The 19954-nt window shown below is 42.8% G+C and overlaps 1 protein-coding gene across 4 annotated transcripts in view; it reads left to right on the forward strand.

Annotated features, from left to right (window-relative positions):
- CACNB4 (calcium voltage-gated channel auxiliary subunit beta 4) overlaps positions 1–19954 on the forward strand; it is a 345805-nt gene that overhangs the window by 266389 nt on the left and 59462 nt on the right. For all 4 annotated transcript variants that reach the window (XM_056117655.1, XM_056117656.1, XM_056117659.1 and 1 more), the window contains 3 exons: positions 7543–7662; positions 8878–9000; positions 17270–17400. In XM_056117655.1, the coding sequence (XP_055973630.1) occupies positions 7543–7662; positions 8878–9000; positions 17270–17400 (374 nt within the window). The remainder of the gene's footprint in view (positions 1–7542; positions 7663–8877; positions 9001–17269; positions 17401–19954) is intronic.

The raw sequence follows: 19954 nt of genomic DNA on the forward strand, positions 1-19954 counted from the left end.
GAATTACTCTTGGCGGTGCTGGGGTTCCCCCATGGCTTGGAGGGCAGCCACACATGCTAGGGGAAAAGGAAGCTCAGATAGAGAAGAGAGCACCAAATAAAGTGTGTTGGGAGGATCCTCCCAGGGTGAGAGAAGCATGCTGAAAGTAGACTATAGACTAAACATGATTGCCACTCAATGCCTCTCTTGCAAAACGCAGGACCCAAAAGAAGAGAGAGGGAACAAGGAGGAATGCCCTGCCACAGAGGCAGGGTGGGATGGGGGGGGTCGAGGGTGGGAGGGATGCTAGGACCCGTGGTGGTGGAGGATGGGCACTGGTGGAGGGATGGGTACTTGATCATTGTATAACTGAAACCCAAGCACAAAAATTTGTAAGTCTATAACTGTACCTCATGGTGTTTCACTAATAAAAAAAATGCTGGTTCCCCAAGCCCAGGAAGAGTGATACCTGAACACAGAGCCAGTAATAACCCTGAGTGCTCCCTAGCATGGCTCCAAATCAGAAAACAAAAAAAATCAAAACACCAGGTTTACACCATTTAACATTTACTTGCTGACTACAAAGATATTTGCAGAATCTACAATTGCATAGATCATTAGGATAGCCACTATTTACATGATCTTTAACATTCAGTTAACTTAGTGTAGTTTCTGGTTTGTTTTCAGTGGGGACCACACTCAGCAGTGCTCAGGAGCTCTCCTAGGTCAGTGCTCAAAGGTCAATCCCTAAACCAGGCCTCTCATCTGCAAAGAATGTACTCAGCCCATTGAAGAATCTCTCTCATCCTAAAACTTAGTTTAAAATAAAAATTTTAAACAAAGCAATATGCCTACAGAGAGAGTGAAGTAGATCGGGTGCTTGCCTGGCGTGCGACTCACCCCAGGCCTAATTCCTGACAGATGGTCCCCCAAAAACTGCCAGGGGTCACCCTAAGGTAAATAAAATATTTGTAAACTCTCCCTTCACTTGCTATAACTTAATGGCATATTTAAATATTAAAATTGTTTCTAAAAAGAAGAGTATTTATCTTTTCCACTTTTGGAAGGACTAGACAATTAACTAGCTATCTGGAGCTAGAGGTGAGAAAGGGGAATAATGGCAGATGGACACGAGGTTCCTGTGGAGGTGGTAAGTGTGTTCTAATATTAGATGGTGCTGAAAATTGTGTTTTATAAATCTGTGTTACAATCATTACATTGTAGGACTGGTGAGATAATACAGCAGGCAACCTGGGTACAGTCTCCAGCACCCATATCATTCCCTGAGGATCACCAATAGCACCGAGCCAGGAATATCAGCACTGCCAGATGTGGCCAAAAACAAACAAAAAATTTAAGCCATTAAATTGTACATTTAGAATGTATGATTTTAGAGGTGTGTGTGTGTGTGTGTGTGTGTGTGTGTGTGTGTGTGTGTAACAAGATAAATATTCTAAAACTCTATGAGAGCCAAAAATGTGCTGAAGTCTGCCAGAAACTTAATGAGTGAAAGATTAATTGTTAACATGTCCTGAACTCCCCCCCTCCCCCCCGCCGATGGTGAAATACATGCTGGTCCATCTCAAATAAAACCCCAGGAGAATTCACAAGGGTATCTATTATTCTCCTTTCACATGGGAAGAAATCGAGACTTGGAAAAACCAATGTCACTTGTAACAAGAACTGGCAACAGTGCCTGGCCCAGACATCATGTTCCCTCTCTGGGAATGAGGAGAAACCCTCCCACTGCTGAGGCTACCCAACCCTCAGGATCACGGACAGTTGACTTTGTACTCTATCATCATTGTTTCATATTTTGTAATCAGAAAGGCTCCTGGAAGGTGTGAATTTGGAATTTATTTTCAATATTGAATAAGGGAAGGGGGTCTGAACGTTCTGTGAATTGAAAGAAAAGTATTTCCATCTTCTCGAAAACGTATTCTTGTATGTCATATATATGTAGATATGTGCATATCCGTGTGTGCATGTATTTTTGTTGTTTGTCATGTTGTTTCTGCCTCCCATCATTTTAGCTGGTGCATTAACATTGGAGACTTGAAGATAAAACATGCACTGTGGGCTGAAGAGAGAGTTCAGTGGGTAGGGCATTTGCCTTGCATGCTGCATACCCAGGTTCATTCCCCAGCATCCCTTATGGTCCCCTGAGCACCACCAAGATTAATTCCTGAGCACAGAGTCTGGAGTAACCCTTGAGCATGCCAGCTGTGGACCCAGCCCAATATTACACACACACACACACACACACACACACACGCGCGCGCGCGCGCGCACACACACACACACACATATATGTATATATTTTAAAGGACTTGCACTGTGTCTGCTGAGCTTCTGAGAGACCAAACACTGTTGTTTTTCTCAAACATGGTTAACAACTCGGTATTGTATCACACCATAAGGAGGCTAGCTGCCTCTGTCAAAACTGTGAAATCCAATTCCGGAAGATGTAAAGCTGATAGATAGGGCTCCAGTTTGGAGTCTTGATCAATATGAATGAATAGCATTTGCGTCTTCAGCTCTGTCTTCCAAGCCCCTGCATTGTTTCCTTCTTGCCATTTCTAATTCCGCATCATAAATGTTTAACCAGGCTTGTGGCTCTTCCACCCATCTCCCAACCCCAAGGTTTCCTGTCTTGCCTGGCCTGATGGAGTCCCCCCCGAATCTTTCTCTAGTCTGGCCCAGGCCATCCCCTCTCAGCACCCCCGCCCCCCTCCCCGATTTCTTAGTTCAACTCTTTGTGCCTTTGTAAATGACTTAGGTCCTTTCCTTTTTCTGTTCTGTTCTTCTCCTTGGAATACTGTTATACTCTCTTTCAATCAATGGAAACAAAACAAAATAAAAAGAATGAAAAGAAACCACAAAAGAATTCTGTGCCAAGTCAGCAGAATCTCTCCATCGGCCAGATCTGAGCTCTTGATGTCAGAGCTCGGCTTTCCCTGCTGTGATTTCTATTAACAAAGAAATGCTGAGAAAAAAAATGTTTTTTCAAATGCCAAGGGAAATGTTTTTCTAAAATTTTATGATGAAATAACACTGTAATTATAAAAAATAGATATCATAATGCTTTATTTTATCCTCTACCAATGTTCTTAGAAACAGGGAAGTAAACAAGACCTTCAGCTTTACATACTTGGCAATAGTGGAGCTTATTGAATAATTTTGAAATTCTTATAATCTTGTTCGCATTTCAAAATAAAGTTTATTTGCAGGGGTTCTTGAGTCACTTCTTGTGTTCTCAAAGATTGGATCCTAGGTTTGGTTTAAAAAAGTCGTGAAGGTGGTTTCAGGAAATTAGCTATCTCCTCGTGTCAACAATCATTTGTGTATTTTAGCTCTCTGACTCCCAGCTTCAGTGGTGAGCCTGCTTTCCTGTGGATTGTAGTCCCTAGCTTTCTCCCCCTTATGTTCTCAAAACAAGGCCAGTACCTCCTTCTTAACTTCCTGCATCATAATTACCTTATCGTCCAAACATCTTCATAGAACCTTAAAATAGTCTACTCCACACATGTCCCAATTCTGCAAAACATCCTCTGAATGAACTCAAAAAGTTCTCATAGAGATTTTTTTGTCAGCTAATTTTTTTATCTTACTAATTGAGGCATCATTATTTTCATATGTGTATTTTAGAAACATTGTTTTCTTTCTCTCCATCAGGACTGTTTGCAGGTACACCTAAAGTTGATCAGTATGTTTTAAAGGAACACATACTTTTTTGAGGGGAACAGGCAGGTTAGGTCATACTCAACTATGCTCAGGGTTTACTCCTGGCTCTGTGCTTAGGCATCATTCCTGGTGGGACCCTAAGGACCGTATGGGGTATCAGGGATTAAACCCAGGATGGATGCATGCAAGGCAAGTGCCATACCAGCTGTACTATTGCTCCAGCCTGAGAACTTTTCTTTGAAGGTTGGTGATGTTGGAGGTACTCCCCAGCAGTGCTTTTCTATCTGGTGATAGAATGTATGTTTGAGCACGTTTGAGCAGTTTCACTGTCTATGATAATTTTTATAAGGATTTTAACATAGGTGCTTATTTGCTTACTTAGATTCTGGGCTTACTCCTGGCTCTGTACTCAGGGATCATTCATGGCACTATTGAGGGGACCATATGTGATGCTGTGGATTGAACCCTAATCAGTATTATGGCAAGGCAAATGCCTAAATCTCCATACTATCTCTCTGGCCCAAGATAGCTCTTTAAAAAAATGTTTTTATTAGTGAATCATCGTGGGGTATAGTTACAGTTTTACAAAGTTTTGTGCTTGCGTTTCAGTCATACAATGATCAAGTACCCATCCCTCTACCAGTGCACATTCTTCACCACCAATGATCCCAATATCCCTCTCACCACCCCCACCTCATTCCCCCCACCCCGCCTCAGAGGCAGGGCATTCCCTTTTGTTCTCTTTCCTAGTGAGTGTTGTAGTTTGCAATAGAGGCACTGAGTGGCCATTGTGTTCCATCTATAATCTACTTTCGGCTTGTAGCTCCCAACCCAAGCTGGTCCTCCAAATACCCTTTACTTGGTGTTCTCTTCTCTATCTGAGCTGCCTTTTCCCCTAGCATTTGAGGCTGGCTTCCAAGCCATGGAGTAAGTCTATCTAAGATAGCTCTTTCAAAGACAATAAAGACTCCTATAAAAAAAAAACTTGTATTTATCCATTTTGTAGATGTGCACAGAAGAATTTGGTTATGATTTTCTTTAATAAATGCATTTTCCGGGTCAGAGCTATAATATATCAGATAGGTCACTTGCCTTGCACACAGCCAACCAGGGTTTGCTCTCCAGCACCCCATGTGGTTCACCGAGCCCTGTCATGAGTGATCCCTGAATGCAGAGCCCTGAGTAAGCCCTGAGCACTGCTGGTTGTGGTCTAAAAACAAAAAAATGCGTTTCCTCCATAAATAAACTTTAGACATTGCAGTTATCAAATGTACAGTTTTCTACATAGTGCATGCAATAAGATAAACAGACACGTCTGAAGATGAACTATTATTCAGGTATAGAAAACATGAGTTGAAAATAATTTGGAATCTACTTACTTGTCTTGTTGACAGGAGGAGGGAGTTCGAGGCCAGTAAGTAATCATTGATATCCTTGATATCTAGTGCTGATATTTCTACAGAGATTAAAGAAGAACCAGTGTCCTTTGCCTCCAGGTTTTTCTTTAATCTCGATAGAATTTTCAGCACTAGAAGTCAAGGATGGTTCGAAGTCTGCCTCAAGTGTTGGAGGAAAAGGCAGTTGGGATAGAGAAGGGATCATTATGACAGTGATAGTTGGAAATGATCACTCTGGATAAGAACTGCCTGCTGAAAACAGGCAAAAGAACAAACATGGTGACTTCTTAGTATCTGTATTATAAACCATAATGCCCAAAAGGAGAGAGAAATAAAGAAGTAAAGTATGTGCCATAGAGGCTGGCTGGGGGTGGGAGGGTTATGGCGGGAGGAAAACTGTGTACATTGGTGTTGGGAAATGTACACTGGTGGAGGGATGGGTGTTGGAACATTGTATGACTGAAACCCAACCATGGACAGCTTTGTAACTGTGTATCTCAGTTCAATTAAAAAAGATAATTTAAAAAAAAGGTGAAGAACCGGTGACCAGAAGACAGTCTATAGTTAGGCAGATGCTTGACCCTGTTTTAATCATCAGTGACCTTTGTTCCCACAAGCATTGCCAAGATGGTCCTGGTTGTCCTTGACATCACCAGACTCAAGAAGAAACACATCCTTGGGCCCTTTCATTAAATTAAAAATAAGCCAAAAATGGCTCAGTTAACTAAGAATTTTGGGAGCTGGCCCCTGTTTTTGTTAATTATGGGGGCCACTAGGCCACTACCCAGTGGGGTTTGGGACTCAGGAGCGTCATCCAGTGCTGGGGATCAAACCTAAGACTTCATATGTGTAATGTATGTATTGTCTAAACTACATTTCCACAAGCCCTAGAATTCTCTCTCTCTCTCTCTCTCTCTCTCTCTCTCTCTCTCTCTCTCTCTCTCTCTCTCGTTTTTTAAATGGTGGAATTCCTCTACTGGGAGATGCCAATGCACTGACAGACTGAAAATTCCCAGATAGGGTATCCACAAACAAACCCTCACATTTCTAACTTTAGCAAAGTTTCCAAAAGTCCCAATAGCCATACATGTGTGTGATTTTCTCATGGATAGCAAACTCCCAGTGATGCTAATAGGTCTCCACTTTTCCAAACCCATGTATGAATATGAAACTAACACAACACAGTAGTGTAATCATGACCTCTGCCACATAAGTGTCACAGTGTAAGCAAAGAGCAACTCTAAAGGTGATGCTCTCTTAGAAATCAGAAGGCAGAGGAGTTAGTGGGGAGGAGATTGGTTTGGTTTGGATTGATTGGTTTGGAGCTCGAGGCAGTTGTCTTTATAACTAGCTGTTCTGCTTTTTATTTCTGCCTGTGACATGAATACCAGGTGACACTGGTGGCCCCACTCCCCTAACCATGCTTGTCATGGTGTGTTTGGTGTCAGAAAGCCCTTATGAGTGATTTTCAATTGAAATCATCCTTGTTGTTAGCCTACTGTTCGTGACTTGTTGAAGAGAGACCCGGAATGACTAATGCAGAGCGATAGCACAGCGGGTAGGGCGTTCGCCTTACAAGCGGCCAACATGGCCGACCCGAGTTCGATTCCTCCGCCCCTCTCGGAGAGCCCGGCAAGCTACCGAGAGTATTCGATATGCCAGACACAGTAACAACAAAGTCTCCAATGGAGACGTTACTGGGCCCGCTCGAGCAAATCGACGATCAACGGGAGGGCCTTTTTAATTAAAAAATTTTAAAAATTGAATCACAGAGAGATACACTGTTACAAGGTTGTTTATGATTGCGTTTCAGTTATATAGTGTTACAACACCAGTCCTTTTTATCAGTGTACATTTCTCACCACCAATGTCCCCAGTTTCCCTCCCACGCCCCCACCCCTCACCCCTACTGTCTCTGTGGCAGGCACTTTTCTTCTTTTTCTTTCATTCTCTCTCTCTGAATTATGCTTTAATAGTGAAATAATTGAAACATGTGGACTCTGGAAACAGAAAATCTCTTTACTGATACCAGACTTTATTTTCTCGTGTTAAAATCTTTGACAAATCAGTCATTTGTAACTCAAAATACAGGTAAAATTTAACAGTGCCTTTCTTTCTTGAGATGTAAACCTTGAGAAAGAACATGGGATGAAACTTTGGCTCCACAAACGAATGAGGGCTTAATATAAAGATAGCACCAAATGGGAAGAAAGAGGGTAGAATGTTGCAGAATTCTCATTGCAGTTTACTTCCTAGCACTTAATCTAGTCAAAATATTTTCCTTCACAACATTGCTACCTTCCAAATTACTCAGATGTGTAACTCTATCGAGGTCTAAATTTATATCCGCAATAAGGCACAAAGCGTACACATTGGGGTCTATGCAAATGAAAAGAATGAGCTCCAGGATCCTGTCTCGCATGTGACCACCTGAGGAGCTGCGTGGCCCAGCCTTTCAGTTTGCCTGGGTTTTCTTTTCCAGGGTTCCGCAGATTCCTACACGAGCAGGCCGTCTGACTCCGATGTCTCTTTGGAAGAGGATCGGGAAGCTATTCGGCAGGAGAGAGAGCAGCAGGCGGCTATCCAGCTTGAGAGAGCAAAGGTGACGTTCTTCCCCCTTTGGTTCCAAAGTGGCAGGTTACTCAGCAGGTATCAGCTGCTCGTCCCCGCCTCCCGTTTCTCACCAACCTTTTCAGACCATCCTGATAAGGGACCAGATGACCAGGCTTCTCCATTCATGAACCCCTGACATCATGTGCCCAGGAGGCCTTTGGAGATCCTGAGCCTTCACCCTTGCATGTGATGTTCAATGAATTATTGGCCTACGTGGCAGTTGTGGCCACGATGGAGCCTTCCCTGCCCTGAGCTGGCAGTGAAGGCTCTGGCTGGCTCCACCTGTTGTCATGGGGGTTTTCTCTGTCACCAGCCTTTGTTCTTCACCGCACACTCACGTTGTTCTGTGCAACCCCTGCCTTGGCTTCTTCCCTCTTCCTGTCTCCTCCCTCAAGATCAGAGCCACGTTGAGTACTTTGAACGGTGATTAGAATTTCAGCAGAGACAAGCTGCAGGAAATATCACAAAACAGACCCTCAGATAAGCCCAAGGAGTGGCCCCATAAGGGATCTTTGTCTCCCCACCCCCACAGGAGGCAGTCAAGAGCCCTTTGCATTTATGTATGTACTCTGTGTGTGTGTGTGTGTGTGTGTGTGTGTGTGTGTGTATGACTAAGATTGATGCCATCATTTCCTTCAGTTATTGTGAACCTATCAATTTTATAAACTTCCCATTCTTTTATTTACACCCAGCACACATTATGTGTTTGGGGTGGGGTGGGTGAAGGGGGCATCTATTGTCATCTAAAGTATGTTTTTCAACTAGATGACGTGCAACCTCTCCCTATCTATTCCCAGTACTTTAGGGCACGGGTTTGGGGGTGTTGGGTAAGTACCAGATTTGCTGCCCTCACCACAAATTCTCATTGCTGCCTAGGAAATGGGAAACCCATTTGAGATCCCCCTTTGGAAAGTAAATTCACCTTCTGCCTGGTCTTTCAATTGTCCATTTTGATATGGAAAGTCCTCCTGTCTGGCTCCTTGTCTCCTTATTTTTTTTTCTTCTTTTTGGGTCACACCCAGCAATGATGCACAGGGATGCACTCCTGGTTGTGCACTCAGAATTTACTCCTGGCGGTGCTTGGGGGACCATATGGGATGACGGGGATCAAACCCAGGCCAGCCGCATGCCAGGCCAATGCCCTACCAGCTGTACTATCGCTCTGGCCCCTCCTTGTCTCCTTATTTCATGGTTCCTTCCCTAGTCCAAACCTGTAGCATTTGCTGTGAAGACAAACGTGAGCTACTGTGGCGCCTTGGATGAGGATGTGCCTGTTCCGAGCACGGCCATCTCCTTCGATGCCAAGGACTTCCTGCACATTAAAGAGGTAAGTATAGGGCACTCTGCGTCCCTTAGCCTGCCATAGGCCAAGTCTGGCAATCAGGGAGAGGAATGCTAACGAGCTGCCAGGGTGTTGCCTCATTTCATTTGCTGGCCCTTCCAAATCCATTTCTCAGCAAGATTTAGAAAGCTGAGATCATTGCTTTTAGAATCACATACACGGTCACCACTGGGTGGATTTAGGACAGACCTGTGGTTTTCTGGTCACCTTTTAATCACCGTGTGTAACTGTAGAGCTATAAGCTAAGGATCCAGTTTCCCAAACTCACATTTTGGGAAACATGAGTTTGGGAGCATGATGCCTGCCTATCACGTCATTATAGATATCAGTGCCAATCTTGGGGACCTGGTCCTAAGGCCAATCCTTGAGTATAATAATTGGATGAAAAGAAGCACCATCGGATTTAGAGAAACAGGAAGTTTAAGGGATTGAGTGATACATAGACAGAGTATTTTGAGGTGTGGTATCTCAGAAGAAGGAATCATCACATCAGAAGCCTTTATTACTCCGTCTACTTCATGTCAGACATGGGGTGATGGGGGGATCTGAGCTGAAGACTCTTATGCTCCCACCCTCAGCAGCCCTGAGCCCAGTGGGAAAGACTAATAAGTTGAGTATCTATTGAGGTGATGATTTTTCTTACGTTACAATTGAATGCCGACCGACCAGGGTTCATTTCCTCCATCCCTCTCGGAGAGCCCACCAAGCTATCAAGAGTATCTCGCCCGCACGGCAAAGCCTGGCAAGCTCCTCCTGGCGTATTCGATATGCCAAACACAGTAACAAGAAGTCTCACAATGGAGACGTTACTGGGGCTGCTCGAGCAAATCGATGAACAATGGGAGGACAGTGTTACAGTGCTACAATTGAATGCATATTGTGGGAGCTCCAAGAAAGAGCAGGAGGAACCACTCAGTGAAAGAGAGGGAGCAGAAAACATTTGGAAGTGGTGAAGCCTGAGGGTGGGGCCTCAGGTGGGCAGGGCTCAGGGGACAGGACCTTGGGTGGGCAGGACCTCGGGTTTAGAGGGGTCCCTGTCCTGTGGCTTGCAGAGCAGTACATAGGGACTGGTACAGGTAAGGGTTGGTCATAGAGGCAAAGTCCAGACAAAAAGTACCACTTTGACTGACACTAACTAAATGCCGGAACTTTATTCCCAGGTCGCCAGCCACTAAAAGATAAATAGTTTCATTTTTTAAAAAATGTGTTAATTTTTGTGGTGCTGGGGCTCGAACTCATGGCCTCATAGATGTAAGGCAAGTGGATCTGCCATGCAGCATGATCCAGGCCCTGAAGAGAAATTTTAAGTAAAGGACAAATGCGACCTCTTGAGGGTTTATACATAGCATCATTCAGGTGGCCAGGGGGTATGTCGGGGGACTTGGTAGCACATTTGGGGAAATAGTGGGCTAGGGAGAGAAGATGAAAAGAAGAAAAGACATAGAGAGAGTGAGGCAACAAATAGGACTGTATATTTCCCACTAGGTAGGGAAGAGTGAAGAAGGAAGAGAGAAAAAGGAAGAGAGAGAAAAAGGAAGAATGGGCCGGGGCTGGAGACATGCCTCAGAGCACTGAGCATGTGCTTTGGATTCAGGGGATCTGGTTTGAATGTCCAGTGGGAATAGGTAGAGGTGAAGGGGCATGGAGATAAATGGTGAATAAGGATCCTAACAATCGTGGTAGGTCATTGGCACTTTGGTGGTGGATGGATATATTGCAGTAAGATTTTATGCGTAATGCATAAATATTAACATTATCTTCTTTTTTTCTTCTTCTTTTTTTTTTTTTTTGCTTTTTGGGTCACAGCCGGCGGTCCTAGGGGTTACTCCTGGCTCTGCACTCAGGAATTACTCCTGGCGATGCCCAGGGGGCCATATGGGATGCTGGGAATCGAACCTAGGTCAGCAGCATACAAGGCAAATGCTCTACCCGCTGTGCTATAGCTTCATCCCCATTAACATTATCTTAAACCATGCTACAGAAATTTTTTAAGTGAAAAAAAAAAGATTAATAAAAGAGTGAAGGATGGAGGCTAGTTTTCCCTGAAAGGATAGAGTTGAGGGTGGTTTCAGTTCTCAGAGGAGACAGTGAAGGGAGGAGTATTTTAGGGGTGGTCGCAGCTATAAATTTGTTTTTAGGTGCAGTGCGTCTGGAGCGCTAGGAAATTCCCAGGAAAATACTAAATCGGCCTGACCCACATAATCTGGAGGCCAAGAGGAGAGGAATCGCAATTTCCTTTTCTTAAATACTTGGAGTTGAAACAAAAAAACAGGTTCTAGCCAAAAAAGAGCAGGGAGCCACAGGAATGTTTTTGAACTTTGATTTGCTTGTTTATTCATGGGAAAGATTTCAGCATGTTTTTCAGCAGAGATACTGAACCCAGTGAAACGTATTGGAAGGGAAGTGTGTGGCTGCTAGAGGGAGGTACTGGAGAAGAGAGGAAACTGGCAAAGGAGGGACAGCCTGAGAACCAGGCGAGTCCTGCATCCGTTGAACTTCCTCCCTATTCTGTGTAGTTTTCTGATGGGATTGGGGGGCACACATTGGAAGATGTTCCCACATAATAGCCTCTATTGTCTCTGCTAGAAAGACAGAATGGAAATTAGGTCTTAAAGGAAGAAAGGGGCAGGAGAGCTTCTATAGTTGATAACGAGCTTGCTTTGCACACAACTGACCCAGGTTCTTTCCCTGTACCGCATGTGGTCCCCTCAGCCCTTTCTGGAGTGATTCCTTGAATTCAGAACCAAGAGTAAGCTATGAACATTTCCAGGTGTGGCCCAAAAAGAAAGGAAAGGAAAGGAAAGGAAAGGGAAGGAAAGGAAAGGAAAGGAAAGGAAAGGAAAGGAAAGGAAAGGAAAGGAAAGGAAAGGAAAGGAAAGGAAAGGAAAAGAAGGGAGGGAGGGAGGGAGGGAGGGAGGGAGAGAGGGAGGGGAAGGGGAAGGGGAAGGGGAAGGAGTATAAAGGTTGATCAAAACAGTGAATTTTGAGGGACTGGAGACATAGTACAGGGGTTAAGGTGCTATCTTACATACTACAGACCCCAGATCAATACATGCCACTGATATGCTCCCCTGAGCACTATTCAAGAGTTACCTCTAGGAGCTGGAGCAATAGTGCAGCAGTTGCGTTTGCCTTGCATATGCCCAAAGTGGATTCGATCGATCCCTGGCATCTCATGTGGTCCACCAAGTATCACCAGATTAATTCCTGAGTGCAGAGCCAAATATGGCATTGCCTGCGCATTGCCAAATATGCCCTTTCTTCCTCCCTTTTCCCAAAGAGTTACCTGTAAACACAGAGACAGAGGTAACCCCTGAGCACCAGCAGGTATGACCCTACTCCTCTATGACCCCCAAAAGAAGTGAAACTTGAGAATGAAGGTGCAGGGGGGTGTAATTCACATTAATATATCACTTAATGTCACTAGGACCAAACACTCATCCTTGGGCCATTATTGCACATGCGGGTAGGTACTTAACACCATTTAGAAGCAACTGTGGAATGCAGTGTCTTTGAAAGTGAATTTTGTGGGGGTTAGTTTTGGGGCCACAACAACAAGTGCTCAGGACTAACTCCTGCTCTGCACTAAGGAGCTTGGTGAGCTCAAGGGTGCCAGAGATCAATCCTGGGTCAGGTAAGTGTAAGCCAAGCCTCCTATCCACTGTACTATGTACCCACTACTCCAGCTGAAAGTGCAGTTTAGAATGTACTATAACCCCATGACATATGCTGATTTTTAACATATCAGTTATTTGATACCAAGGCCAAGCACCTGAATGTCTACAGTTGACATGCTGTCTTTGCATTATGCCCAGAAGACCTGGGAGAGAGTTTGTGTTTGTTCAGTCTCTCTACCAAGGAACGGCTCTTGAGCATTTGGTATATGCTCAGTACTGGCAGATGCTGTCTGACCTCTGTAAACCAAGAATGTCCTTTCCCTCATGGGCTTAAATCCTAGTCCAATATAGCCAGATTTCCAATATATCACTGGATAGATAGATTGTGAACAAATAATCCCAAATTGTAAATAGTTTGAAGGGAAATGAACTGGATGCTAGAACTAAATATTGGGAGATTGATATACTTTTTAAGAAGAGAGGTGTGATCAGAAAAGGCCTTTCTAAAAATGTGGAATTTAATATAGGTCTATGTTGATGAAATCCCCAAACTTATTTGGCCTACTGCCCTCTTTTCATTAAAAGAAGAAGAAGAAGAAGAAGCACTCAGCACACCTCTGGAAATTTACCTTTTTAAAGTAAAAAAGCAGAAATCACCCATACCCCAGTTGCATCTGAGGCTATTATCCTCCCCCTGAATAATTCCACTGCCCTCCACCCCTATAGAATGTGAGGGGCTGGGGGGTGTGGCCCACTTTGGACAACAGAGACCTAAAGGGTGGAGAGGAGACAGACATCAGAAGATCAAGGCAAGTCTTTCTAGGGTGGGGAAGTCACCTGTGCAAAGGCATTAGTGTAGGACAATAGCTCAGCCCAGTCCATTAAAAGAGAAAGGCCACATAGATGGAATGCAGGAGACAGCTATAGAAGTAAACAAGGTTCTGCTCAAGTAAGACCTTAGTGCAATAAGGTGGCTTCAGATTTCATGCTAAATGTAAGGAGAAGCCATTCAAGATTTTAAATGTATTTTTTTACAAAAACAGTTAAAATTTTTTTCATTTTCTTAGAAAAGAAGGTGGGGAGTGATTGCAATCACATCTCAACTATTGAATATTTTAGAAAAAGAGGAATGGGCTTTTTTGCTTTTATAAAATTTTTTATGGGGGGGTGATCTCCTAAGAAGTGCTCAGGAGACCCAGAGGCCTCTCCAGCAGTTCTCAACCAACCAGGCTGGTAGTTCAATGCTAGGATGTGAGGATGGAGTGCTTCTCAGGCCCTGAAGTCTGGAAAGTTACCCAGACCATACAATCATTTTCGGAGGCTTCCAGGACCAAACCCAGTGGTGTTCAAAGGCCTCTGGTGCCACATATGATGATTCTGGGCATAGGAAGCATGCGGTGCTTGGGATTGAACAGGGGTCAGCCACATGCAAGGCAAGTGCCTCAACCCATATACTATTTCTCTGATCCCGCATTTATTAGCTTCTAAAGGCCATTCTGTTTTAGGACAGTAGATTGTGGCATGGTATGCTTAGAATCAGGGAGACTTTAAAATCAACCTAGGTGAGTCATACTGGCATTGTCTTCCGGGGGACAGTGAGATGGAATGTAGCTAGATTTCCAATATATATTAGAAATTCAGTAAAGTACACTTCAAAAGGATCTGGTGTAGGCACTAGAATTAAGGAAACACCCAAGGATGATCAAGGAAATCAGGGTTTGTTGATGGAGCAACTGGGATGAAAATGGTTAGTGGAGAGCACAGAGAGGGAGGGAGGTTGTGTTTTCAGCAAATCAAGGAGAAATCAAGTAGGAGGGAAATTGTCGGAATCTAAAGATCAAAAAGGGTGGGGCCAAAGACACAAGTTATTCTCCTTAATTTCAAGTTGGGGTAATTTATGAATCACCTCTAGAGAAAGAAGAGACAGACAGAAGGCACAGGGCTCACCCCTTCCCAGCCTCCATTTTATCCTGTAGAGGATAAATTCCAAGAAAACAGCCCCCAAAATAAGAAAAGTGAAAGAGAGAAGGCTGACATGAGGAGAAAGAACTACAGGAACATTGAAGGAGAAGAGCCAAAGAGGAGGAATTAGCCGGTTGTGACATTTTGACAAGTTGACATGGAATGGCAACATTACTGTCAACATGGAACTATCAAAACATAATATGGAGTGGTGAAGAGGGAAACCAAATGAATCCATCAGTGAATTTTCTCTTTAGTCTGGCAGTTTGATACATGGTACTGAACTGGTAATTTCAAGTAAATTCAAGTCCCTTGTTTACAGATCTTGAAATTTAGATAAGAAAACGTCTTAGATAGAGAAAGGGCTAATCATTTTCAGGAAATCAAAATGAGAAAGATTGGAACTAGATTAAGGTCATCTTCTAGACATCTGGCATATGCTCAGGGACCATCAGCACAAATGATCCCATTTCTATAATCAGATTTAGCCTCTCCTCCCATCTTTCCTTAGTAAGCCATTGATTATGCATTGTTTTAAATACTTGCTCAGCAATGTAAGCTTAGCCTCATAGAAAAGCTGCAATTTTTATTATCGCATACACTAAATAACAAGTTAATTAAGTTCCTGAATGTTTGTGGCAACTTTTTCCCAAGTGATTTGAAGAACTTTCATTTATGGTGAGTCACCGTCTCACTGTGCTCTAGTTTCCTAGAACTAAGAAAAAAATGTATCAAGAAGTTACATTGACCATTTATAGGAAGCCCTTGAAGGTCACTTGGGCACCATTTAATAAATTACTATTCCAGTGGACTAACTTCATTTCAGGAATTAACTGAGCCCTAGGAAACTATGACTCATGGTCTGTTTTGTCCCCATGCTCTAAAATGGAGATTCCAGATCTGTATACCAAAGAGTCTAAAAAAGTCCCTTTGCCTTTGTTCATTCCAAAATAAACAAGCCTGTTATTTCAGGCCTGTTATCCTGAAATAAACGACGGGAAGATTGGGGAGGAACTGAGACCTGAATTGTTCAGACTTTACATGGGGTCAGCTCAGTTTTCTTCAATACAGTTTCATACTGTACGCCAGACACAGAATTTCAGTCTGTGATTATTCATGAAGGCATGTTTCTCTTTTGCAGTATTAGTCCACTGTCTTCTGAGTTCAGCAGCGCATGTTGCTTATTTGTGTTTAAGATTTGGGAAAAAATGTCTATATTCTTTGATGTGAGAGACAGACAGACCATCATTGCCCAACATTAGTAACGATAATTAAATGGAGTGGAGTGATAGTACAGTGGATAGGGTGCTTGCCTTGTACACGGCAGACCTGGGCTTAATCCCTGACACCCCATATAGCCCTTCAAGCACCACCAGGAGTGATCCCTGATCACAGAGTCAGGAGTAAGACCTGGCTGTTGTGTGACCCAAACCTTCCCACCCCCATCAAAAATAATAATAATAAAGTTCCTGTAATTATCTCTGCAAGATGTCAACAATATAGAGGATATCCACCTTCTAGAAATCACCTCACTGAAACCTTTCCTTGTACCAAGTGGCTTAGATTAAATTTTCCTTCTGCCCTAGGACTCAGCAAATACCTCATGAAAATGCAATTTTGCTAACTCATCCAAAAGGACTTTTTTGGCAGAGGCTCACCTCATGTTGGCTGAGGTCTTTATGTAGGCTTGTTTCTCGAGTTCACATGTCAGTGAACTTGACTGAATTGGAAATCCTGCCATGTTTTTTGGGCTTCAGGCCTGTACTGTACTGTACTATCCCATTGTTCATGGATTTGCTTGAGCGGGCCCAGTAACGTCTCCATTATGAGACTTGCTGTTACTGTGTTTGGCATATCGAATACATCACAGGTAGCCTGCCAGGCTTTGCCGGGCAGGTGAGATACTCTCGGTAGCTTGCCGGGATTTCTGAGAGGGGTGGAGGAATCGAACCCAAAATGTCCGGATTGGCCGCATGCAAGGCAAATGTCCTACTCGCTGTGCTATTGCTCCAGTCCATTGGCTTCGGGCCATTGGAGGCTATTATAAAAAGTCCACATAGAAATAAATAATATGCTTATCTTTGTAGAATGGGCATCTTTTTCTTCAGGTATTAAGAGCTTATGCTGCAAACTTCTATTTGAAAGATTATAGTTATTCACCAGTGAGAGGAGAGCACAATTTCACTGAAAAGCATCTGATAAATACATGCTATTGAGTCTATTTCTTCTCAAAACCTGTCTGTCTTTTCTTCCAGAGTTCCCATTACATTTATGAATATTTACCCTCATAAAATCTATTCCTTAAGATATGGTTAGGGTTTCTAGACAAGGAACAATGAGACTAAAGGTTAGGATTTCACTTTAGTCTATGGATTGGCAAACTGTGACCCAGTGGTTGACTTTATTTTGTAAAGAAATGCCTTCTTGAAACAGAACTCTAGACACTTATTTCTGTGTTCAGATCTGCAATACTATCAGTGTTTTTTATCTGGGCCTTTTTATGTTGCTTTAATCTATGGGTCACCCAGATATAAGTATATTGTTGACATAATATATAACATAATACAAAATGATATAATATGAATAGTGGTTTGTTCTTCAAGTCTCTGAAATAAATTTCAGAATGGGAATATGAGAGAATTACTATTGATAGTAGTTTTATTTCTGCTTTCTAGAAATATAACAATGATTGGTGGATAGGAAGGCTGGTAAAAGAGGGCTGTGAAATTGGCTTTATCCCGAGTCCGCTTAGACTGGAGAACATACGAATTCAGCAGGAACAGAAACGAGGACGTTTTCATGGAGGGTAAGACTTCTTCCTTTCTGTAAGTGGGAATCGGGTATGAGAAATAGCAGCATTTTCTAGTTTGTTATTATAAGGTTAAAAAAACGGCCTGTTCTGGGGACAAAAATCTTTTGAAAATTGATGCAGGCCATTTCTGATTGTTCACTTACTCCACTCCACATAAACGCCTGATTCCACTGGAATCAACATGAGTTCTGCAGTGGAGACTGTTTTCTGCAGCCTCGGTCACAATTGTCTTGGGACACAAGCTTTCCTCCATGACATTCCTGTCACGCAGCCTTCTTTTCCCAGCACCATAAGCTGTAGCCTGCCAACCCTATCAGCATGGCTCATCCTAGTTAACTTTCAGACGTACTCATAAGTGGGCAAAGACTGCTGGAGTACAGGCAGGTTCCTATATCAGTGGCATTTTTCCCCTCTCAGGGATTTCTATAGCTTCTGCCTTCTCTTGACAACTGGGTGAAGACTGTCAACTTCAGGGTCCAGAGTCGTAGTACAATGGGGAGGGTGTTTGCCTTGCATACGGCCAACTCAGGTTCGATCCACAGCATCTCACATGGTCCACGGAGCCCTGTCAAAAGTAATTTCTGAGTGCAGAGCCAGGAGTAATCCCTAAGCACTGCTGGGTGTGGCCCCCAAACAAAACAATACAACACAAGACTGTTAATTTCAGATTTAACCTTGTGGGGCCAGAGAGGGAGAAATAACAGGCTAAAGCACTTGCCTTACATGCATCCAACCCCGGTTTCATTCCTGGCACTGCATGGTCTCATAGAGCACTCCACATCACCAAAATTTAAAAAATTTAAAAAGTTAGTGAAATCGCCACATAACTCTGTGAAACCTCAGGCATTTGAATGTTCCAGAAATACAGGCCAAGCCTGAGAAGTCAGACTCATCCTACATCTGCACATACTATGAATCTACAATAAAGCATTGATTTGTTCCATTTTATTAGAGCAGTTAAATCTCTATTATAGGGAAAACTCTATAATAGAATCAGTTCTTTCTTTTGAAGCCCAAATTTCTTTTCCTGTGGGATCCTTTTATGTTGAAAAACTCATCTGTTCTTTTCTTGGCCTCCCAGCAGTGCTCAGGGGGCCCAAGGCTGGTACTTGGCTAGAGAGTGGTTGATTGTGAAGGCCCAAGCATGCAGTAGTGCTCTGACCCTGAAGTATTGGTTCTGGGGACCACAGGGGCCACACTTGGCAGCCTGAGGGATGATGTGGCACCACGGTTAGAACTTTGTTCCCAGCCTATGCAAAGCATATGCTTCTAAACGCTGAACTATCTCCTGGGTCCCATTTCATCTGTTCTTTAGGAACCTTTGTCTTTGTCTTAACAGAAACCTCTTAAATATTAATGGATACCAAAAGTACAATTAGTCACACATTTAATTTTCAGCATTCTTAAATAATGGAGTATGCGTGCCCTATTATTAATTATTAATCCTTTTTTTTCTAAATCTTTTGTCCTTCTTACAGCTCCTTGAATATATCATGAGGAACATATCCTTCTGCCCCAGGGCTTTTGCGTGTACTTTCCCCACTTGCTGGAGTATTTATCTTCACATTTCCTTAGATCACTCATTTATCTGCTCTAGAATTAAAAATCACCTTCTCAATGACTCCATTTCTACTGCTGTCTTTCAATTTGTAATGTTCCTCTTTTCTTTATTTCCTGTCCCTCCTGACTTAATTTTCTCTTGCACTTATAACTATCAGAAATACTAGGGGCCAGAAAGATAGCACAGGATTAAGGTACTTGTCTTGCAAGCAACAAACCCTAGTTTGATTTCTGACACTGCACATGGTCCCCCAACCATTGTGAAGAAGTAGTTTCTAAGCATAGTGACAGGATACTAGGACATTACCGAATATGGCCCCTCCCAAATAAGCAAATAAATTAAGAAATAGTTAAGAAAATAAAAATAATTAAGAAATAGTTAAGAAATAGTGTATGTTTACTTCTTCATTTTAGTACTTTTTCATTTTAGTACTTCTGCTTTGTACTAAATTGGTCTCTAGTGAGAGGAGAGATATCTTGTCTTTTTTTCCCCCTCTTTTTTCTGTAGCAGTGGATAATAACAATAATGAGTTATTATTCCAAAGGTTGTTTATTTTCTTGCTTTTATTATTATACCATGATACTATTATAGACTTTGGGGACTGGAGAGGCAGCACAGTAGTCAGGGTGGTTGCCTTATACTTGGCTGACCTGGGTTTAATCTTTGGCACCTCATATGGTTCCCTGAGCCCCACTACGAGTGATCCCTAAGCACGAGCCAGGAGTAAGTCCTAAATACTGCTGGGTATGTCCTTCAAACAAAATATATATGTATACATATTATTATGTGCTTTTGAACTACAAATACACTTCGCGTCAGGTGTAACAACAGATGTGATTTTTACTTTCTATCAATCCCATGATGTTCCTCTTCTTTTATAGACGAGGAAAATAAAGCTTAAAGATGAGAAATGGTGTACCACGTTCCCACAACTAGCAAGGATGAGAAATGGGACTGATTTTACTTTAGGAAACACACTCTTAATGA

Source organism: Sorex fumeus, unplaced genomic scaffold (genome assembly GCF_029834395.1).
Source record: "Sorex fumeus unplaced genomic scaffold, SorFum_2.1 ptg000035l, whole genome shotgun sequence".
Taxonomy (NCBI): Eukaryota; Metazoa; Chordata; class Mammalia; order Eulipotyphla; family Soricidae; genus Sorex; species Sorex fumeus.